The 22,231-nt window shown below is 38.2% G+C and overlaps 4 protein-coding genes across 7 annotated transcripts; 2 read left to right on the top strand and 2 right to left on the bottom strand.

Annotated features, from left to right (window-relative positions):
- The first annotated feature begins 1,840 nt into the window (after positions 1 to 1,840).
- On the top strand, positions 1,841 to 6,216 carry LOC135650895 (frataxin, mitochondrial-like). Of its 2 annotated transcripts, none has more exons than XM_065170566.1 (5): positions 1,841 to 2,126; positions 2,296 to 2,368; positions 2,465 to 2,512; positions 2,603 to 2,692; positions 5,850 to 5,987. In XM_065170566.1, exons 1-5 carry the CDS (start codon positions 1,888 to 1,890, stop codon positions 5,883 to 5,885), a joined length of 486 nt encoding a protein of 161 aa, XP_065026638.1. In that variant the 5' UTR covers positions 1,841 to 1,887; the 3' UTR covers positions 5,886 to 5,987. The 2 variants fall into 2 exon arrangements, with proteins under 2 accessions (XP_065026638.1, XP_065026637.1); XM_065170565.1 differs by having other exon boundaries at positions 1,843 to 2,126; positions 2,603 to 2,697; positions 5,850 to 6,216.
- Positions 6,217 to 6,302: 86 nt separating this feature from the next.
- Positions 6,303 to 14,309, top strand: LOC135650893 (mitotic checkpoint serine/threonine-protein kinase BUB1-like). Its single transcript, XM_065170563.1, has 15 exons — positions 6,303 to 6,678; positions 6,751 to 6,810; positions 6,893 to 7,049; positions 7,143 to 7,300; positions 7,403 to 7,496; positions 9,845 to 9,958; positions 10,041 to 10,128; positions 11,861 to 11,964; positions 12,043 to 12,114; positions 12,194 to 12,283; positions 12,423 to 12,580; positions 13,181 to 13,235; positions 13,328 to 13,462; positions 13,560 to 13,681; positions 13,811 to 14,309. The coding sequence occupies exons 1-15, from the start codon at positions 6,395 to 6,397 to the stop codon at positions 13,998 to 14,000; spliced, it is 1,881 nt and encodes a 626-aa protein (XP_065026635.1). The 5' UTR covers positions 6,303 to 6,394; the 3' UTR covers positions 14,001 to 14,309.
- A 724-nt stretch (positions 14,310 to 15,033) lies between these two features.
- LOC104000449 (uncharacterized) lies at positions 15,034 to 19,527 on the bottom strand. Of its 3 annotated transcripts, none has more exons than XM_065169768.1 (6): positions 19,388 to 19,527; positions 19,271 to 19,324; positions 18,243 to 18,314; positions 17,966 to 18,132; positions 17,759 to 17,870; positions 15,034 to 15,451 (listed from the first exon to the last, which is right to left on the bottom strand). In XM_065169768.1, exons 2-6 carry the CDS (start codon positions 19,307 to 19,309, stop codon positions 15,263 to 15,265), a joined length of 579 nt encoding a protein of 192 aa, XP_065025840.1. In that variant the 5' UTR covers positions 19,310 to 19,324; positions 19,388 to 19,527; the 3' UTR covers positions 15,034 to 15,262. The 3 variants fall into 3 exon arrangements, with proteins under 3 accessions (XP_065025840.1, XP_065025842.1, XP_009420775.2); XM_065169770.1 differs by having other exon boundaries at positions 15,034 to 15,462; positions 19,271 to 19,327; positions 19,388 to 19,522; XM_009422500.3 differs by having other exon boundaries at positions 19,271 to 19,327; positions 19,388 to 19,517.
- A 119-nt stretch (positions 19,528 to 19,646) lies between these two features.
- On the bottom strand, positions 19,647 to 21,472 carry LOC135650439 (protein EXORDIUM-like 7). The gene has a single exon (XM_065169767.1). It carries the CDS (start codon positions 21,250 to 21,252, stop codon positions 20,272 to 20,274), a length of 981 nt encoding a protein of 326 aa, XP_065025839.1. The 5' UTR covers positions 21,253 to 21,472; the 3' UTR covers positions 19,647 to 20,271.
- Positions 21,473 to 22,231: the final 759 nt, after the last annotated feature.

Raw genomic sequence — 22,231 nt, 5'->3', positions numbered from 1 at the left:
AAATATATTTGGTTTTCGAAAACATTATATTTATAGTGACAACTGTTTTTTTCGATATAGAATCATAACATTTGTAATCCTTTTGAGTCTAAAAATGAATAGATATTTTAATCTATGATATTCAAGTTTACTTGGATGATGGTTATGGATACGGACCAAAGTAATACATCCAAATACGTTTAGCGAAAGAGAGCTAAACAGTTTTATACATGGATAAATGAAGGATAAACAATCAAGAGATGTCTAAAAATTAAATATTATAGTAGATATTCGATTAATCAAATATAAAAGCAACAAGAATGATATCTCCCGGAGATACCTAAGAATATAAGTGGTAAATAAAAGAAAGCATGTTTCTTCATGTCTATTTTTTCATTTTGTAATATCATTTTATTGGGGCTATCAACACATAAAGTCCTACTAAGAATGGTATTGCAAAATTCTCTACTATTGTTAGTTCTCAAAATTTGTATTTTTTTAAATTGATTTTGGATTATAGTATGAAAGTTCTTAAATATTTATTTTTTTAGCATCAGGTTTTTCTTTTCAGAGGTAAACCAAACATATTCTTATTCGATCATCAATAAATGTTATCATTCTAGAAGGACCCCAAATGTTTCTATATATAAGATTAAATGATTTTGATTTTTTTAGAAGAAAAAAAATAGTGCAATGGTGTTTAGCAAATTAGCAAATTTTACATTAAAATAGAAAAATATTATTGTTTCTAAATAATGCAGTAAAAGCCTTCACAAATAAGGAAAGCTTCGGTGGTATGATCTATAATGCCACAACATTATTTCATTACTATTTATTATTAAATGAGCTTGTCCATTTCTAAGTCGCATCATCTTCAAAGAGAATAAAGTCTTTCACTCTCTTTACCACTGTCAATCGTCTTCCTCCAATACATGTTATAAAATTCATAGAGAGAAGGAAAGAATTTAGTAATACAATGTAAATCCTTTATAAGTTTGCTAATATACAATAAGTTACAAGAAAAATTAAGAACATGAAGAACAAAATTATAATTGTGTCTTTTCCTATTGTAGAAGGAAGTAATCCATCAACTATTTTTATTTTAGAGTTTTCAAGACAAATGGGAAATGCTATTGATTATCCTCTGTCATTATTGATTGAGTCAAATAACCCATCTTTCCTTTTCATTAAATACATAATTTTATAGACTAAGACGAATGAAGAAAGTTTTGTTCATCGCGTTTTTGCGTTATAATTAACAAAGATGACTTGTCACCTAAGCATTTGTTTCATCTTCTCTTCTCTAGATATATTAATATAGATTCTCACAAACAAATAAAGAATGAAGAAATAATTAGAATTGATCCCAAGAGTGATAAAATAAAAGAAAAAACTTTTAAAAGAAAGAAGAAAATTAATTCCTAAGAAATCGGGCTCTAATATCATGAATATAAGTGAATATAATTTTTCTCATTCATTAATTTTTCTATACATAATTTATTAATTCATTCTAATTAATTTATTAATTTTATATAATATTTAATTATAATTTATTTTCTATAATATGAATTGTTTTATATAGATTGAGAATCCTTTAATTATAATATTAATTTACTTTTTTACTAATTTATTTTTGATACTGATTAAATACTAATTTATTTTTCTAATTATATAACTATAAAATTTCTTAATTATGAGATTCGAAATTATCTATGACATCAATCTCTAATAAAATATCACATGAAATTAGACCTTTTGGTTCAACATTGTGGCTCGGTCCGCCTACAATTTGGTTCAACGTTGTGGCTCGGTCCGCCTACAATTTGGTTCGACTCAACCGTGTCCACGCACCGACCCTCCACTAAATCCCACCGTGCGCCGCGGCCCGCTTCGCTTCGCTGAGCGGCCATGGCGTCGCGCTTCGCTCCGAGGCTTCTTCTCCAGCGCTTATCGACGCTGAGAAGAGCTCGGCGGACCTCATCGATTCTGGTAGCCTCCGAAGCTCCCGCTGACGTCGGCGGTGGCGGTCTCTTCTCTCCACCTGGGCCGCGGTCGGCTCTCGGCCCTCGATGCGTTTCCAGGGTTTCCTTCTCCACCCGGCCATCGGCTCTTGACGAAAGGCAGAACCCGGCTGCCATAGACTACCGGTGCGTGGTTCCCCCATACAATCCCTTCCTTTTTCTTTGGAGTGAGAGCTTGTTTGTGAAAGAGGCTCCGATTGGGATCCGACGATATAATGAGATAGAGCTTTACCCTTGATTTGATTCTTCTTCTCATATGTTCCTCGATTCGTTACTAATCCGTTTTATATGACAGATCTCTCATGTCGGAGGAGGAATTCCAAACCCTAGCAGATGAGACGATACATGACTTGTTGGAAAAGTTCGAAGTATCTTTTGTGATCAATCTCTGTGATTTCTTGTTTTGAAAAGCGTGCACGACTTAGGAGGTCTTGATTGGTTTTGTACCTTCTTTCTTCTGGCAGGAATACGGTGATGCCATACAAGTTGATGGTTATGAAGTAGACTATGGGGTGAGTTGAGATGGAATATTTCTGCTTTTTCACTCATCTCTGAGCTTTATTAGTTGGCTAAGTTGATTCATCGCAATGCATCTTGAGCAGAATCACGTTTTGACACTGAAGCTAGGGAGTTTGGGAACTTACGTCATAAACAAGCAAACTCCGAATAGACAAATCTGGTTATCGTCGCCGGTGAGGTACTGGGAGTATGAAATTTTGTTGATTTTATACATAAAACTATGTATTTTACTGTTTTAGGTGATAAGGTCGTCAATGAAAAAATAAAAGTTTATATTGTGGAGTTGCATGGTTGCTTTCATATTCAAAATCAGTAATACCATTTTAATGCTTGAGTTTGCTAGACATGCTTACCTTTGAAGTTTAAAATTTGTTCGTGATTGGTCAAATCGGTGTACTGCCTGTTCTTAGGAATTCTATTTATACAAGAAGGGCCATGACTGAGGAAGGCTTCAAATTTCGTGGATTACCTGCATAGCTTAGAATTTGTAACTAATTTTTCAGCTTAGGTGCTAAAACAACAATCTCAAGCTTGGTGATTATGTATATGATTCTGCCAATATAAAATATAACCTCTTAAAATGAGCTGGAATAAGAGGGACAATGACAGAACGTAGGATTTTGAATGGGCAGAAATAACAAGGGTTGAATGTAGCAACCATAGCATAGTATATTAACTAGTAGGAAAGTAGATGTTGGCATGTAATGTAAACAATTGGAATGCCCTCCTCATAGAGGTCATTTTGTGGATTGCTTCTGCTTTGAGGGTAAGGAACATATAGGTTTCTTGACAAAAGCAACAACAAGAAGTTGTAATGTCTAAACTATTTGAGGTAGAAATTTCTTACTATTAACCAGAAATAACAAGGCATCAAATCATCTAGTTTTCTAAATCTTGCTTCAGGGCCTTTTTTGGCTACCATAGCTAAATCTTGATTTTGGCCATTTCTTGGATACCATACTCTGGTATCTTTTCACCTTTATTTTCTGGTAGCTTTTTGTAAGTTCCAGCATATATTCATGTTCTATTCTAATGCTGCTTATAATTTTGAATCCATGTCCATTTCTTTTTTGTGTTCAGATGAATTGAAATCTGTGCTTTACATTTGCTAGTTAATAAGATTATTTTCCTTGTTTTTGTAATTTCTGGAACCAGCTCATGTATCTTTAAGTTATTTGGAACAGCATGTATGAAGGATGATATGATATATGCCCAAGAAGATTCCACATCAAGTGATATCTTTAACATGGATAATTTATAGATCCCTACCACCCTTAAGGATCAACTTTTCTTGTGGAACCTATTGTTCATCATGAACTTTTGTTTGGTGACAAAAAAAAATTAGTAATTGTAGTAGTGGTACGAGGGGTTTGTTGTGCTTCTTGAATTGATCGTCACTTCAATAGGACCTAGATACTTAATGATCCATTTTAGGAATGAGTGAAGGAAATTATGATAACCTAGCTATCACAGACTTAGCTGGTTTTGTCTAAGTCGTGCGGCACCCTTGCGTGTCCGTCCACAAAGGTCAGCCTCTCCGAAATCTCCTATGGTCCCTTAGGACCTACAAAAGATAAAACAAATTAGAGAAAGCGTCTCACTTGGGATCCACAAGCAATCATTTCAGTAAACACTTCATAGCCAATGCAAATTACAAACAGAATATACAAGCTTTGAACGGTCGCTCAACAAAGGGTCTAAAATGATCCACTATAAACCGAGCATCTCTCACAAGTGTCCACATGACACAACCTTTATTTACGAGCCTAAAACGGTCATTAGACCTAACTAAAATGGGACTGTTAAGCCTTCGATCGTCTCTCTACATGCTGTGCAAAGAATGAACAAACCAAAAGACACGGACATACATCAGTATTACATTAAACACCCTATTTACAGTTTTATCCGTGACATAGCATCATGAAATTATTACTCAAGGGCAACTTTAGAGATCTTTTGGAAGGTTAAACCCATGTGATTCTAAACATGGTTTGTTAGAAGCAAGATAAAATCACTTAACATGATTTTGACTTGCCTAGGAAGCACAGTGAGTGTCAAGAGGAAGATAAATGCGTACATGCTATCATGAAAATGTGGTTGCCTACTGGATCTGGAAGTTGGGTATCATGTAGCCGATCCCATGATATTGCCTCATGTTCTAGATTCTTGTTGGTGACAAAATAGAGCACATGGGTGGATACGTGCTCAGTATGCTGTACTGCACATGCACGTTGAAATTCAACATTATGGTCTCTAGCATTTTGCTTCTGGAATTCTGCAATATGCTGTTTTGTTAACCCTAATTGTGCTACAACGAGGCACAAAATATGATGATGGTATATGAATAGGAATCGACTTGTATGTTTGCCGAGTTGTAATTGATGCAGAAGTGGAACTAACTTGGAGAAAGAACAGATGAATTTTGCTTGCTCTGAAAGGAAAGAACAACTTGTTCTTGTTGGTTTAATTTTCTCTGGAACTAGGTTGGTTGTTGCATCTTCCAGATTGTTGTAGTTATCTGGGGAAAATGCATATCATATATTGCTGCCTAGTTTCAGAACTTCTCTATGACGGAAAACAAAATTCTGACTATATAGCTCACCGAATCCTTAATCATTAACAGTAGGATTCTTGGAATACAAACCCTGGCCAATAGCTATTATAAAATTGACATCCTGGCCTCTGTCATGGTCCTTTATTAGCATAATCAACACATTTTAGCCTAGCCCATAGGTAAACTATAACCAAACTATCAAGTGTACCTTTTGCCGTTGGATTAAAGGTATACTAACAGAACCAACTGTTGCTTTCCCTTTATTTGAATCCTTATGCAAATTCTCTAAAGACAATCAGGTCGAGGATGGGAGGAGTTGTGGTGTCTCTCTAAAGACAAAGAGGCAAGGTGTCCTATAGTTTGGACTTGGAAATAGTCGTATGTGGTCATTCTTGTTCAAATGAGTTGGGCAAATGGTCAAAATTGTTACATCCATCCTTGTATGTTTGTTGCCACATTCCAAATGGTCAAGACGTGAATAATTAGGCGTAGTGCAGGAGTTTTTTATGAAAATTTATAATTTCCATTGTGGATGATGTTGAAATCATATACTTCTTTCATGCCTCGAGGTCATGTTTAAGATGATAGTTTTTGCCGCAACTGTTTGTAACTGTAAATTGGATCATCATCTACCATGTTACACATCCTGGATTCTCCGCTTGAAATAGTACTCATGGCTTTCGCACTCATTCTTATGGCCACCGGCCAGTTCATCAATCATATTTTCCCCATATCTCATCTGATGTTACAGACATGTATCTTGTTTCTTCTTGCAGTGGTCCTGCAAGGTTCGACTGGGATGCGACGGCTAAGACTTGGGTGTATAGGAGGACTAAGGCTGCTTTACTGCAGCTTTTGGAAGGAGAAGTCGGGCAACTCTGTGGGGAACCCATCAGCCTTCGTTGAATTCAGACGTTTGGCATGATTCATAAGTATTTGTTGTTCTTATGACCCTGTGAAGTGAGATCTGGTTGAGAGAAAGCCTTCCCTGTAGCATCATGCTCTGTTTTCTCGACAGTCTTGTGTCTTTGTGTTTGCTATGAAGAAGAACCAACTTGGGCTTTCACACAAACAGATGTCATGGGTTGAAGGTAACATTACATCCACATAATTTGAACTGTAAAACCACCATTATGACTGTCATAGTTTGTCCACAAATTGACATTCTAGCCTCTGTCAAAAGGCCCAATTGGCCTCCAAAATGTTTTGAAGTAATATCATTTTTTTTTACTTTTTTTTTGGAAAAAAAATAATAACGTATATCAGTGTGGGATACGTTCCAACAATTTGCTCGACATCAGAATGGGCCGTGCGTCTATAGATGGATGGCCCAATAAAACCCATCTTCTATTTGATTCAATCCAAACCGTCGATTAATGGCCTTATACCCTCCGTGTCCCCCACACCCACTGCTCCCGAGCACGTGACCCGCAAACTCAAAAGTGGCGGATCCCAAATTTCAAAATTCCCTCTCTTCCTCACTCTCGGCGCTGCCACTGCCTCCGCCCTCTCCGCCTCCTCACTCCGTCACCACCATCAAAGAAACCCGCCGGAGATGGTCCAATTCGACTGCGACGATAACCCCCTCCGCAAGGATCCTTCATGGTACCTCCCGATCCCAATCTCTTCCGTTTCCAGTTATCCCCCTCGTCTCTAATCTCTTCCTATTTGTTGCAGGTCGACGCAGGACGAACCATCTATTCGCTCCCTCGTCGATCCCATCCTCCCACGGCTCCGGTCACGCCCCCCGCTACTGCTTGATTCATTCGTTTTTTTAACCTCCGGTTCTGTCCTCAAACCTGCGCTCGATTTGGCTCAGGTCCATCTACGAGGCGGCGGCGGAATCCCGTAGCCACCCGGACGACCCCACCGCCGCTGCCTGCTTCAGGGACCTCCTGGAGGACTGCGTCAGGAGCTTCGCTGATGATGAGCGGTACCGGGACGATGTCAGGTTTCTCAAGATCTGCATTCTATACGTGAGCCGCCGCACATTCCCTGCTCTCACTTTCTTGTCATCCTTTGCGTGACGCGTATTGGTGGGGTTTGTATTATTGTGAGCGATGGTATAGGGGGACGCGATTCAGGATTTCGAGAGGATCTTCAGGATCATGGAAGTCAAGGGGATCTGCCAGGCGCATTCTTTGCTTTACGAGGCGTACGCCATGTCTCTTGTTGCGGGTGGGAAGCTGGTGGAGGCCCATGAAGTCTTCCAGCTGGGGATCTCCAAGTTCGATCCTTCATCATTCTCTCTCTCAGCCCCCTATTATCTTGGGGAGTCAAAGATGACAATGACGCTGATTAACTCATGGTGACATGTGTGGTGAATTAGGAACGCGGAGCCACTTGATAGACTAAAGAAGATGCATGGCATGTTCCTGAACCATTTAGCTGCTGTTGCTCAGAATGCAGCTGCTGATCCGAAGGTCCGATCTTTGCTTTTGTACTATTGGTTTCTTGCTTCATTTATTTCATTTAACTCCATTATCAGTATGGTGCGTTAGATGGTTGATATCTGCCTCTTCTGCCATATTAATTGAGCTTAAATTGTGAACAGAGAAAAAACAGTACTTTCACATAACAACTTTACTTCAGCTATAGAAATTTTTCTATTTATAGACCAACTGTAAGTTTCACATACTTAAGGAAATCCAAACAAATGTATAGAGCAACGAAAACCAGATATTTACAATGAGGTGAAACTTGTGTTGTTAATTTATGCACATGGTGTATATCCTATTAACATTTTTGTTGATATAGATTATTATTTTTATGAGTTGAAGGCTTTTTTTTGTTATTGAATGCTCAATAATTATATGTCAAAACCAGGTAGTTCAGCATACACAAATCTTGTTCTTTCATGGCACTGCCCCTTCTTAATAAAAACAAAAATGAGAGCAAAACTTTTGGAGAAAAAAAAAATAAAACAAGGTAAAATATTACTAGCCATTTCTATTGCCTTGGTTTTGGCCTTTCGTTAACTTCATTAAATGCATAACAAAATTATGCTATATGCCACAACCATATTCTTGGTATGCCTTTTAATGGACATCAATAAGGGTCTCATTTAAATTATCTGGATAGACATTATTGGTTGGGGACTCTTTTTCCTGGGTCTATCTGCTTATTCTTAATAAGTGCCCATCATGCTTCCTAATAAGATATCAAACTGGTAATAAGAGATTACTTTTATTTGTTTTAGTTCAATTCCATCTTACTACTTCTTCTAACCCTTTGCTTGAACTGGTATTTGCTGACATCCATCCTGCAATTTTAAACTCAAGGACTCTCTTGGCATTTGATACAAGCAGTCATCAACTGTTTTGTGGTCCTCTAGTTCTTACAAGTTTGTATATTAAGTAACATATGTCAGGGACAATGATTGGCACACTTGTAAGTAATTAATTCATGGTCATGTTAAGACTGATATGGACTGGCAATTTGTTTCAAATAGTCCAATTTGTGATCCAACCTAATTAGTAACAGAGTGGATGGACTGGACTTCATCCAGCTATATATGATCAGATTCAATTGAATATAGTGATCTGGTCTTATTCAATAACATTTTGAATAGATTCAGTTTGATCCAGTTTTTTATGATTTGATTAAATTAAATGGGATGTGTGTCATTTAAAAATGTAAGATGACATGCAAACAAATAATGTCAAGAAATAGTAGACGTAATTAGGTTGGAACCTAGGGGCAGAGTATAAATAGGTTGGAACTCAGAGGTCAGGATGTTATTTTCAATAAAGGGAGGTGTGAGCATTAATATCCAAAAACATTAGGTTTAAACGGACATCTTTCTTGTGGCAATGTCATATTCTAGGCCTTAATTGAATTGGCCCAGATTGGCCATCTCCTTTTAGGATGTACTATTGGGATTATTACAAAAAGGAACTGCAGTAGAGTGGTTTGTGGATGTCTACTGTGTTGTGGCCAGTATATCTTTTAGACCTGTATTACTCAAAACATTCTTGACCATATACAAAATTAAAAGGGAAGTAGGGTTGCATAAATGGAGAGCTTAAAAGTCAGTATCAAATTCAAGGTGAAGGTTCTTGTAAGTGACTATTAGCTGACCCTAGCCTCATCATAAAGATTGATTTAAAATTTGCATCATTTCTAGCCATGGAGATGGGTTTCTATCTGTATAATCACAGATGAACAGCCTTCAAGTCTTTTGTCTGATGTATATAATTAATTTTAAGTATTCTTTGTTATTTTTGTCATTCTTTTTCTTAGATCTTCTACTTTTCAATTTCATAAAGTTAGATGTTTTATGAATTATGAAAGTAAATGGAAACTTTTAGCATAAAAAAATTATTTATTTTTTGCTAATTTTATTTGTATATGTACCAGGAGACCTGTCACGATATGCTAGAATGCAATATCAACTTCGTGGCAAATGAGAAAAGAAATAAGTGAAAGCACTTTACATCAAATTTTCATGTTTATTCACTAGTACTTGGAATTATCAAAGTGATGTTTATTGATGTTATAGTTTATTGCATTGGTTGGGCCACGCTTTTTTGTGGCGAGAAGTATGTGAATCTACAGATCGTTCTTAGTTGGTCTTGATAATAATCATATAGGAATTTGTTGCTTCATGCCAGTGTGATAATTACATAATGGGCATACTTTAGCTCTTTTAAATTGAGTGGATTTGCTTGTTATCTATATTTCCGTTGCTGCACACTTTTATCTTTAGTGTGCATACCATAATTCAAATGTGAGAACAAGCGATCTTATGTCTTACAAGCTTATTCTGTAGAGTGACATGAGTAGTAGGTCACTAAATCAGCAGCCAACTCTTGTCAATCCATGGTCAATGCCTACCATTGATGATTTGCTGAAAAAGATGGATACTAATATCAGAAAATATAATGTAAGCTTCACTTGCAAACGAGTCATATTTATATGCTAATATTTTCTTTTTGACAGTCTCTGCTTTTGTGAACTCATTACAGGGTTATTGCCGTAGCAGTAAGGTATATTCAGGGAAGGTATCTTTATCTTCCTTAAAGAATTCTTCAAGAAATAAAATCGTGGAGCTAGGTATTACATTCTCTCTTCTTTGCTGGTTGTACCACTTGTTCTCTTATAATTGTGTTACTAGATAGTTTATGACACCTAATGATGGCAAGATTGTACAAATGAATTTTCATAGTGATCATCGCCAGTGATTTAAAAAGCGCTAGGCGCTAAGGTCCAAAAACGCCTGAGGCGCTAGGCGCTAGGCGCTAGGCGCTAGGCGCTAGGCGCTTGCCCAAGCGCTCGCCCGAGTGAAGGGAGACGCTAAAATATAAAAATATATAATATAATTAATAAATATAATTATTTAAAATTTTAAATAAAAATATACTATTAAATTAAGAAAATCTAAGATACAAAATCATAATGTCAAAATTAATAATTTTAAATAAACCTAACAATATTAACAGTATACAGTATACAGAAGGAGAAGAAGGAAGAGTGTAAGGGGTGCTGATTGAGAAAAGAGGAAGCGACAACAGGAGTGTAAGGAGGCAGCGGCAACGGGAGCGGGAGTGTAAGGAGGTAGTGGGAGCGGCGACAGCGGTAGCGGGAGCAGGAATGTAAGGAGGTAGCGGCAGTGGGAGTGTAAGGAGGCAGCGGCAGCGAGAGTGTAAGGAGGCAGCTGCAGTGGTAGCGGGAGTGTAAGGAGGTAGCGACAGCGAGAGCGGGAGCAGGAGCGGCGAGCAGCGGGAGCGGTGACAGCGGCAGCGGCAACGACTAGGGTTAGGATTGGGCAGCGACAGCTGATATCGGTTTTAGTTGGTTCGATTGAACCAACTAACCACCGGAGACCGAACTAGACCTAAAATCCTGGTTCGGTCACCTGGTTTAACCTAGGCGCTTGCCTGAAGCGCCCAAGTGGCGCCTCTTCGAAGCGCGCCACCTAGAAGTTTAGCGAGGCGCTCGGGCCTCGCCTCGCCTCGCTCGAGCGCCTGAGCGCCTTTTTAAATCATTGATCCTCGCACACATTTGAATAAAAAATAATGGTCCAATTTATATAAAAAAATTGTTTTAAATAGATATTGCTTCTAGGTTATTAAAAAAAGGAGGTATATCGTGGGCGATCATTAACTGTTTTTCAATCATTCGATTCTATCGTTGTTTTGGTCTTTGAGATAATGATAGTGGGTTTTAGCTGTTTCAGTGCATCCGTTTTGGAGAACAGTAAATGCATGAAGACAACCAAAATTATAACATGTTTATGATGAATAGAAAGGTTGCAGATCTTCAGATGCTAAGCATAAAGAAAAGCTGTAGATGGGATGTTAACTGATTCTCATGGAATTGTAGAATGCATCTGAGAGAATAAACAGTTCTTATGGGTTTTTTAGATCAATTTAAATCGTTCCGTTTGTATGCAAGTTGGCTTCAGTATATGGAGGTTTGAGAGGCTGAACCTAAATTTGACATATTATCAGTGACATGAAATAATCAAATGATGCGTGATTGTTAGCACATGTGTTAAGGCATCTTTATATTTGTTACTTGAGCATTCTGCAGAGATGACAATCAACTTTTAAGATTCCACAGGAATATTGATGAGATTTTCTAATTCCAGTTAGAGTATTGTGCGAAGATGTGTTGGATAAAAATGAAACAGGAGTGAGTATGCTCATATTCAATGCTATTTCAATATCAAGCATCTGAAAACTGGACGTTTGGGTTGTTCCATCTAAAATTATGCTGAGTCAGCCTTTGTCTTGGCTTATAACGGACTGAAACTATTTTTTTTTTAATTATCTCAATTTTGAAGGTGGTTGCAAATACCAGATAAAAGGCTGCTCAGGCCTTGGTGGGTTTGCTCAGGTATACAAGGCTTACAACGACAGCAATCCTGATGATGTCCTTGCACTGAAGGTGAAAATTTATTCCATGTTTTATTATTCTGGTAATGTCTAATAATAGCTAGCATTAGTACTTATGTTGTATCGTCAGATTCAAAAACCTGCATTTCCATGGGAGTTTTATATGTATCGTCAACTTGATAAGCGCATCCCTGATGTTGAGGTTAGCCATTGCCTTGATTTCTATCTTCAGTCCTGACGTATGCTTATAGATTTTGCTTACACTCAAGCTTTGCTATCAGAGATCAAGCTTTGGTTTTGCTCATAAAGTGCACATCTTTGCTGACTTGAGTGTACTAGTTTGTGATTATTTGTCCCATGGAACACTTCAGGTAATCGAATCTTGTGAAAAAAGTGAATCATTGGTCAACTTTTTCTCTAGTCACTACTTATTTTTTAAGTCTGCAATATCTGTTCTCTGAGATTTTCTGCTTCGAGTGTCTTGGTCATATGTAGCTCTGCTTCTTGCAGGATGCTATAAATTCAAACTTGGTGACGCACAAGCTTATGGAAGAAGTTCTATGCATATACTACACAATTGAGATGCTGCGCATGCTGGAGACTTTGCATAGTGTTGGCATTATTCATGGTGATTTCAAGCCAGATAATCTACTAGTTCGCTATGCAAGGTAATTACTAGAGATGTTGTACATTATTTCAATGATAATCTCTTCCATAATAAACATCTATGCAAGACATGTAACTAGATGATAATCTTAGTCGCTGGACTTTTTTTTTTGTGAACAGAAACAAAGAAAAAATGCTTGATGTAGAGAATTTGAACATAAATGTTCCTTCTCCAATGGTGTTCTGAACTATGAGAAAACTATAGTACCTCCCTTTTGATTACTATCAAAACAAGGATGTTGTGACACTTCCATCATGTTATATTCTTTAGTATCTTGTTTCTGTCCCTTCATGCATGAGATCACTCTCAATCTGTACATGAAATATGCACAATCTATTAATATTCTGTCTGTGCATATGAATGCTTTCAAACTCAATATGAATTTTGGACATTTAATTTCTAGCATATTAAAGATTTGACTCCAAACTTTTCTTTTTCTTCAGAAAAAATCATATTTCTTTATTTTATTATAGATTGCCACTATTATAAAATTCTGTATTTTCCTAATAAGATTGGAAGTCATCAAAGTGGTGATTCAAGGCTATTTGTGTTTTACTCTAATGATACATGAGCATCTGATGATCTTTCTTTGATATGCAAGGGAAGAATTGACAGAAGCTTCATTCATCACCAGAAGTGGACCTTGGCGAGATCAGGTCAAATCAGCTTGTCCTTGTCTTGAAGCTTCAAGTCAACTATCATAAGCTTCAAGTTAGTTTTCTTAGGATAATATGGTATATTGTTGCAGGGATTATGCCTTGTCGATTGGGGAAGGGGCATTGATCTAAGCCTTTTCCCTGCTGATACAAGATTTATCGGGGATTGCCGAACATCTGGATTTCGATGTGTAGAGATGCAAGACAATCAACCGTGGAAATATCAGGTCTGTCTCTTGAGTTCAAATCATTCCAAGTATCATGCCAAGTGTTTAGCAAATGTTACCAATCATTCTGTTTCACATGATTTCTCTGTTATGCAAGGTTGACACATACGGCCTCTGTGTCATTGTCCACATGATGCTCCATGGATCATATATGACCATAGAGAAGAAGGTTAATCCAGATGGGAGCTACCATTATGGACCAAAATTACCTTTTAAAAGGTATTGGTTCATTCTTTTCCTGTCGACTAATGCGACGGTGGCTGGACAATGTTCTTCCAACCAAGGTTTAACAATGTCTTCATGTTACAAATAGAGAACCTCTAATGGTTTGATCATTCTGGTCATCAGGTATTGGAATTCCGATTTGTGGAAGCCATTATTTTCTCAACTGCTTAACATGAGGTCCAATGGAAGTGATGTGCAGCTGCTACAAAGTTTAAGAGAGTCCTTCGAGAGCTACCTGCATGACAACCCAAATCTAATTAAGACTTTGAAACATTCGCTAGCGAAGCAAAAGGCCTGTCTGTGTTCAGCTTAGCTCAACACCTTCATCTGTATTATTGGTTGATGTGGAATCACATCTTTGTTTGTGCCAATAAATTGTATATGCCTGAACGATGATCGTCTCCGTTCGGTCTCAGCCTGTTCATCATATTCACCATACCAATAGCAAGAAGAATGTAAAGGTGAAATTTATCGGTTCATCATATTCACCATGACAATAGTGAGATGAATGTAAAGGTGAAACTCACTTGGTTATCGATGCCACATGTATTAAGGGACTGTTTTGTACGACCACAAGTGCTTCATTTGTAACCCTATTTGCAACAGATTATTCATATGCAAGGCTTTGATTGTCTACAATTAGATCACGTGTAGTATGGTGTGCTTGCACTTATAACCTAACATCATTTGTGTTGTGTTGATATCCGATTGATTAATATATTATTGCACAAGTAACATGTTTCAGATTTATATTCAAATTTGATTGTCACATTTATATTCAGGTTAATTATAAATTATCTTTTATAATTAGTGTATTTTGATCCTTATATTCTTAGAAGTTACATTGAGATTTTTATATTTGAAACATTCAAATTAATAGGATTAAATATTTTGTTTACATAAATATAGAAATTCAATATAACTTTTGAAAACATTAAGATTGATATGTTAAAGATAATTAATTACAAAAGATAATATATAATTAGCTCTCATTTAATACAATAAAAATTTATATTTAAAAGATTTGAAAATCTTAAAAAATAGCACGACAAATGCTGAATTTATATCTTAATTTTGTACTAACGATGCCATCAGATCAAATTGGAGACTGAAGAGAAATCTCGACCGGCTTTAATATTACACCCCTTATCGTGTGATAGCATATGGTGGTTTGTCATACAACAAATCAGACGCTCAGGGATTATTCTAAATTCACATGCACAACAACAAAGACTTGCATAACTTTGCTGGAGGCTACATTCCATCAATGAACACATGCCGGTGTCATCACAAGGCCTTGAAGAAACGCCAAGTTCTTGACCACAAAGCATAACGAGGATTCGATCTGCTAGAGAAATAGTCTTTTGTCTTCTATATTCGTTTATAACATAACAGGTCAAAGGATTATTCAGAAATGTAAAGACACCCAAAATCTAACTTGTTAAATGGAAATACACCATCAAATCCAAGTAAAGAATCTCGGTTGGAGCATTTTACATGTGAAATCATGGAATGGGCCAAACCATGAGGATGAGAACCCTTTGTGAAAAAACCTAGACTCATGAACTCACTTCTTTATTTTTTATTCTTTACGATTGGTCCGGCGCTGCCTTTCTCTGCCTTTATCTGCGCCCGAATTAGTGCACGCCTAGCCCGGGGCCTCATCTCCCGCACTTTACGAGGTGGCATCACGTAAGGTTCCAAAGGACGATCGACAAATGGATGTTCGCTTCCCGCAAATATCCTGAGCTTGCGGTCACGGTCCTGAAGGAACCCTTATGATTCATAATTTTTACAGTACAATTAAAAATATAATAGACACATTTTCAGAGCCCACGGAAAAGATTCATACTGTTCACAAGTTTCTACAGCAAGATAAAAATAGAGAGCAAGTATTCTTAGAAAAAGGGCACATGCGATATTCATAGACTTTATGGACACTATACCAGCATCAATTGTGTAGTATGCTTTGTGTTCAATTGTATATAACTCCTAAGCAATTTTTTTTTAAGTGAATAACGATCATACTTTCTAAGTCTCGGCAATTTTATGAAGATCCAATACTTCCTATTTGTCAGCAAGTGCATGACAAACATGCTTAATAGACAACAACCAAGGATGATGATACATCAAGCATATATGTGACAGCACTGATAAGAGAACAGCTTAGCCATCAGAGATGTCGTCCTATTCAATTCTATATAAAATGTGTTTTACACACTCGTATACATTTACCAGCAGCTAATTTCATTTGGCCCAATGACAAAAGGGAAAATCACTGTCTCTTGCAGAGTTTTAGAATACATGAATCAATTAGTATCATTACTGTTCCACCAGTGCATGCTCATGTTATGTAGTTTGAAAGCATTTTTGCCATATATTGACCTTGACATAAGTTCCTAGTATACAGGTAGGAAAACTTATGCAATCTTAATGAATCATAATTTGCAGGCACAAATAGTCTATGAACACAAAGAAAGACTATTATCAAGAGTGGAGCATTAAACCAGTAGATCTATAATAAAAGACACTTAAAAGTAAGATTAGTCCTACCTCATTGGTTATTTTGTAGATGTCCAGATGAATCTTTCATCCTTTATTAACAAACAAACCAACTAGAGCTTAAAATCTTCTATTTGAAGCCAAACTAATGAGCTAACGAACACATTCAGCATTTAGTTGGTCAGTGAATGCAAATTAAGCGAATGAGGTCTAGCTTTCTTCTTCACTTGTTTGATGAGACAGCTTAAGACCCTAAATCATCAGCTTATACATAACTAGGTGTAAGATCAGCTATCAGATACCATCTTTGTCAAAAATTAAAATGATTTTCTTTAATTTAAAATGGTAAAGATTTAATATAATGGTTGAATGTAAAAAGAATATTCTGAATCGGTACCAATCCACTTGGTATGTCCCTTGTCATGCATCCTCTGGTCAATAGACCTTGTGTTAAAATCTTTAAACAACTGGACAATTTAAATTGTTACATCCCACTCATGATTATGGCCCTGTAATAGTTATTGGGCAACTAAAGGCAGTCTCCTTGAAGCATTTATCAGTGTACTCTTGTGCACATTAGACTAGTTGGTGGTGCGCCAGATAGTATTTTGGGAGTAGAAGAGCACTGAACCTATACACCATGAGGGACACAATCTCCTCAAAAACAAATTGTCAAAGATGTACCATTGTAATTTAGGTCACTTCAAAACTTTGATCTCTTTGTCATTGCCATGAAATTTTACATGATGACCATGATTAATAAAATTTCCAGATACTTGACAAATTTATTAACGTTTGTCTAAAATCTTAAACAAGTAGGTTTTTAAATAAGCATGAAACACAAGATTAATGCTAGTGATATCTATTTTGTCATTGCCATAAAGTACATGCTCATAAAAATGTTCTGCTCAACACAAAAGAAAATTAGCAAAATATTAAAATGATAAACAAACAGGCTACAGATACATAGAGCTTTTATTAGCCATCAATGACCAAGAAGTAACCACCAAAGTATCAAACTACTAGGAGTTGCTCTACTGAGATTATAGGTTATATACTTGAAAATTTTGAAGTAGCATAAATTTATCGACAAGCAGGTTGGGATGTCATCCAGAAGCGATCTTTTTTACAAGAATATTTCATCTACTAGGATACTAATTGCATATATACAATTAGAACAACAAATTTGTTAGTTGGAAATAAACTATGAACTAATGAACATGCTCGTACATGTTCCTGCAAGTGTAAACAAGAGATAGCATGCAATGAACATGCTCATGTATCAGAACTTCAAAACTGATAACCTGCTCACGCTTGCTAACAAGAAGACATTTTAGGTACAAGTTGATTTGCCGCTTGATTTTAGAAGACATTTTACAAATTGCTAGGATCCACAAACTAGTTTTATCATATATGATACAGTTCAAAGAAAACATTTTAGAAGAGAAAATTTCTAGCATCTTGAATCTTGAAAATTTTCTTAAGAAGAGCTACAAATTGATTTGCTGCTTAATTATCTAGAATTTAGGTAAAACTAAACTTTGAACATAGTAATAAATTATCACTTACATCACGCAATTTATTGCGTGGTAACATGCGCAAGACAGCTTTACGAACCACTTCTGTTGGATCTTTTACCAACTGGTCCTTCAAGCTCCTTTCTCTTAAGTGGCCAATGTATCTGTGACAATACACATGTAAAAGTAGTCTAAGGAAGGAAACAAGGACATCCCAAATTAATTATTAGTGAAAACAACAATAGCTTTTGGCCCTTACCCAGTGTGCCAGCGATAAAATTTATCGGTCATTTTTCTTCCTGTAACAGATACATCTTTTGCATTGAGCACAATGCACATATCTCCATCTTCCTGGTGTGGCGAATAGGTAGGTTTATCTTTGCCTTGAATTACAGTTGCTATCTGAGATGCCAATCTTCCAAGGACCTAGTTGTCAAATTGTTAAAGACCACATCAAACATACTTAGCAGCATAATACTGAGTTTACTAGAGAAAAATATAATGCCAGATATCAAACATAGGACGAGAATAACAACCTGGCCTTTTGCATCAAATACTCGCCAACGTAAACCGTCTAAATCGATTCTCCTCAGTCCAGCCAGTGCTTTCTGCGTATATTGTCGATACCAAGTTTACACAGGTGCAATATAACAGCATAATGCTCTTACCACCAATGAGGACAAGAAAAAAAAATTCAGATACGCCTAACACAAATATAAAATGATATGGTTATTTTCAACTCTCAATTATATTATGACGAACACATTACTTTGTAAATGATCCATGAAACTAAACACAACTTCAGACAGGAAGATCTCTTCTAGGTTACTATATAGGCTCTGCAACAACAAATTTCACCAAGTAATTACAATAATATAATCTTTGTTGCTCAACTGTACAGTTTACAGTGATCCAGATGTGAAAAAAATGAAGATTAGGAGAAGTGAATAAGCCTAAGACAAAGACACAAAACAAAATACAGTTTAGCCTTTGAAAAAGACCCTTGTCTTTCAAGTACATAATATAGAAGTCTAAGTAAAAATAGATCTAAACAAACTACAATACAGTAATTGGATAAGCAGTTGTAGGAACAATAGAGAACATTGAGAAGGGGAGAATTATATCATGTGTCTCTGAAGCAAACAGGATGAAATGATTGTTTACAAGAGCCAGATAGAGAAATCTAGATTTTCTACTGATTCTAAATCAGTCGACCTCATAAATTATGATAGAATAGGGTTATACAAGAAGTTTAGGATTAAAATATACAACTAAGTTCAACCAACCAAACGTTCACTTTGGCCTCAGTCTTATCTTACAACCTCGAAAGGAGTTTACCTTGTGTTGAACGAAATCAACTCTACGTGGTTACGCCAAATTTCTAATATGTATAAAGAGCGGCCCCAAGAATCTAATTTGGTTTTCTCTTTGTTATCTATATCTTGGAGATGGGCAAGAACTGATTCACATTACCAGATTATTAGCACATGCTTCAGATCAAATTCCCAAACGATAGCACAACAAAAGAATGGAGAAAGATAAGGGGCCGAGGGATCACAATCACCTTCAAGTTTCCCTTAAATGTCTGAGTTGCAACTGCCATAATGGACTCCCTTCTCTTCTGCAACAACTAGTAAATCAATGATCTTGTCAGAAGAGATCAAGAGAAGGAGACTCGCACCTCAGTTTAGTGGTTGTCCGGAAATGGCCAGAGAAGCTCGACGCCACCGGAGACAGCCGCAAGCGGTAGGGCGAGGAGGAGAAAGAGACGGCGGCGAGAAACGACCGAGGGCGGAGTCGGCTTTGTCAGTTGTATCGAACGGCTTAAGGTGTGGGAGCGGCTTGCTTCGTTGTCGGGTTGGATCTGAGAAATCTTAATCCGGATCCGATAAGTTAGGGCAGATCTCAACCGCAATCGGAACCCGAATCCGATAATGTGCCGCTGAGTGGGCTTCCTCTTCGACCCATTCCAGTGGGCCGGCGGCGTTCAACATCCGGTGCGAGTTCGTGACCGCCAAGGCGTGGCGGGTGGCGGCGGAGGTGAGGACCTTCTTCAGCGCCTGCGCCGCCTTCGACGCGCTTCGGTTTTAGTGGGATGTGCGTGGTTTGGCCGCCGGAGACGAGAGGGAGGAGCACATGCGACGGCGTAGAAGAAGAAGAAGAGCCCAACTACACGATAACAGTCCATTAAAAGACGATTATTCTGTCGAAGATTGGGTCCGCTTTGTAATCATTCTCTTCCATTTTTTGTTTTTTCTTCTGGATAATTATTTCAGAATTATGTTTCGAAAATTAACAGTGAATTACTCTGTAAATATGATATGATACACAAAGGACTTGACATCTCATGCCAAAGAACTGTAGGTTCTAATTAACTTCAGCTCTGAAATCAATCAAAAACTGGCTATTTGAATGTAAAACAATCTGCTTTTAGTTGGGGCATTTGTTCTTGAAGAACTTCAAAATGAAAGGTGACAAACTGTGTCTTCTTCTTCCTTTTCTTGTGTGTGTCTGCAGGAGGGATTGAGGCTATTCCCTCCCTCAACTCAAGATTACAACAGCCCTTTAATCCATGGCATTTGGACCAAAACAAGTCATCTTTACAGGGTTCCACACCCACTGCACAAGAAACCTCCTCCCGTTCACCCCATGCAGGTTGTAAGCCTCCCCCTCTGATCCCTTGAACACGCTCCCCACGTACCCGCCTCCCGCTCCCGACCCGTAGACCCCGACGCAGAGGTCGGCGATCTCCGCCGGGGCGGCCGGGTCGTCGCCCGCGTACCACGCATTGATCAGCGGATCGCTCGACGTCTCCGCCAGTTCGTGGGCTATCACGCTGATCATGCCGTCGGCGCCCACGTCCCGGTTGGGCGCTCCGAGAGCCCGAACGCCGCCGCTCGCGTTGTGAACCCCCACCATGTATTCCGGCAGCGCGAACGGGTAAGCGCACATCCCCGGGCACTGCGAGCCGCTGTGCCCCACCCACGCGTACGGCACCGTCACGCCGACCACCGCCGGGAAGGTGAAGTAGTGGAAGCCGCAGACCTCCCGGCAGAAGTCCTCCACCTCCACGTCGGGCGAGGTGAGGACCAGGTAGAGCCCGTTGCGCGGGTCCAGCGGCAACCGCTGCGGGTGGGCGGCGACGGCGGACCTGATGACGGACTGGATGGCGAGGCGGGACAGCGTGGCGCCGTGCGAGTAGGCCGAGTCGTGCAGCTCGCCGGCCAGCACGAAGCTGCCGGTGACGTTGGAGCCGGTTTGGTCGGTGTAGAGGCGGACGGTGCGCCACCAGTCGCCGACGGAGGGGGAAGGAGAAGGGGCGGAGAGGGAGAGCAGGAAGTCCCTGATGATGCCTTGTGGAGCTGCCTCCCAGTGGCCATACCATATGGTGTAGACGTTAACGGGGGAGGTGAGGACAGGCCCCATGTGGTACGCAAGGTCGACCGTCTCTGGGCGAGGCTGCTGCCATGACAAGGCAATGGCAGAGAAGCAAGAGAGCGAGGAGAGGAGGAGAAGACACAGCCTGCTCATCTTTCCCATGGCCATATGTTCTGTGCAGGAAGGAGACTGAGGGCTTTAACAGGTTTGAATCAACTTTGCCTTTGGCTTTAGAATCTGACATGTCTCGCTTTTGCCATGTATCTATTGCTTCCATGTACCCACGCTCATACAATAATACTTAGCTAAAAAGAAGGCAATTCTCTGTAACATTAATTTAGATCATTTAGACTTAGCTTTTAGATTTCCTAAGGGGATAAATACCATGAACTTTGATCACAGCAACTTAAGGAAAGGCTACAATGCATGTGGGGGGGGGGGGGGGGGATTCCCATTGCAAGTTCTTTATGAGTGATTCTACTATATAACCATCCATGTTTTGACATGAGATCACGCAGTGATTGAAGGCAGGTCACCATACCTCATGTGCTATTTAATGATGGAGATGACAGCCATGTGCGTCTGGCGACTGCTACATACACTCTCCTCAAGTCAAATCTCTGTTCTAAGAATCAATGCAGAGATAATGTCTACTCTTTCAAAGTCTGTAGTTGTATAATATAGCACATATATTTCCCCAAACATTTACATCACATACACATTTCTCATTCCTATCAGCAATCATAGAATAACTATTTATGTTTTTGAAGAGATTTTAATAATTGAAATCTAATGATGATCCAGACAGAAATAACTACAATAAAATACATATAAGCTTATAAGTTTTACAGGAATATATATATATATATATATATATATATATATATATATATATATATGAAAAAAAACTTAATTTTAAAGGACCAAGGAGGAAAATCACTAATTTTGGAAGCATTTTCTACAAGAAAAAATGACACCTTTGTTGTGCAAAAAAATAAAAATAAAAATTTGTTTGTGATATTAAAAATAACAAGAATTTGTACCAGGAAGAAGTAACAGTGGATGTTCTCACATTGCAGAAATGGTGATCCTGTCATTTAAAGAAGTCAGAGCAATGACACAAACAGGACTATCAAAACTTGGCAGG

Source organism: Musa acuminata, chromosome BXJ3-10 (genome assembly GCF_036884655.1).
Source record: "Musa acuminata AAA Group cultivar baxijiao chromosome BXJ3-10, Cavendish_Baxijiao_AAA, whole genome shotgun sequence".
Lineage (NCBI taxonomy): Eukaryota > Viridiplantae > Streptophyta > Magnoliopsida > Zingiberales > Musaceae > Musa > Musa acuminata.
Note: the sequence above shows the minus strand (reverse complement) of the source record. Positions and strands in the feature narration are given on the sequence as shown.

Excerpts from the sequence above, each read along its gene's own strand:
- LOC104000449 (XM_065169768.1), bottom strand. The coding sequence starts at position 19,309 with ATGGCAGTTGCAACTCAGACATTTAAGGGAAACTTGAAG. Across the intron at positions 18,315-19,270 it reads CATTTAAGGGAAACTTGAAG|AAAGCACTGGCTGGACTGAG; the intron begins GTGATTGTGATC and ends CAATATACGCAG. Across the intron at positions 17,871-17,965 it reads TTTTATCGCTGGCACACTGG|ATACATTGGCCACTTAAGAG; the intron begins GTAAGGGCCAAA and ends GTATTGTCACAG.
- LOC135650893 (XM_065170563.1), top strand. The coding sequence starts at position 6,395 with ATGGATGGCCCAATAAAACCCATCTTCTATTTGATTCAATCCAAACCG. Across the intron at positions 6,679-6,750 it reads CTCCGCAAGGATCCTTCATG|GTCGACGCAGGACGAACCAT; the intron begins GTACCTCCCGAT and ends TATTTGTTGCAG. Across the intron at positions 12,115-12,193 it reads AGCGCATCCCTGATGTTGAG|AGATCAAGCTTTGGTTTTGC; the intron begins GTTAGCCATTGC and ends CTTTGCTATCAG.
- LOC135650895 (XM_065170565.1), top strand. The coding sequence starts at position 1,888 with ATGGCGTCGCGCTTCGCTCCGAGGCTTCTTCTCCAGCGCTTATCGACG. Across the intron at positions 2,369-2,464 it reads ACTTGTTGGAAAAGTTCGAA|GAATACGGTGATGCCATACA; the intron begins GTATCTTTTGTG and ends TTCTTCTGGCAG. Across the intron at positions 2,513-2,602 it reads GTTATGAAGTAGACTATGGG|AATCACGTTTTGACACTGAA; the intron begins GTGAGTTGAGAT and ends CATCTTGAGCAG.
- LOC135650439 (XM_065169767.1), bottom strand. The coding sequence starts at position 21,252 with ATGGCCATGGGAAAGATGAGCAGGCTGTGTCTTCTCCTCCTCTCCTCG.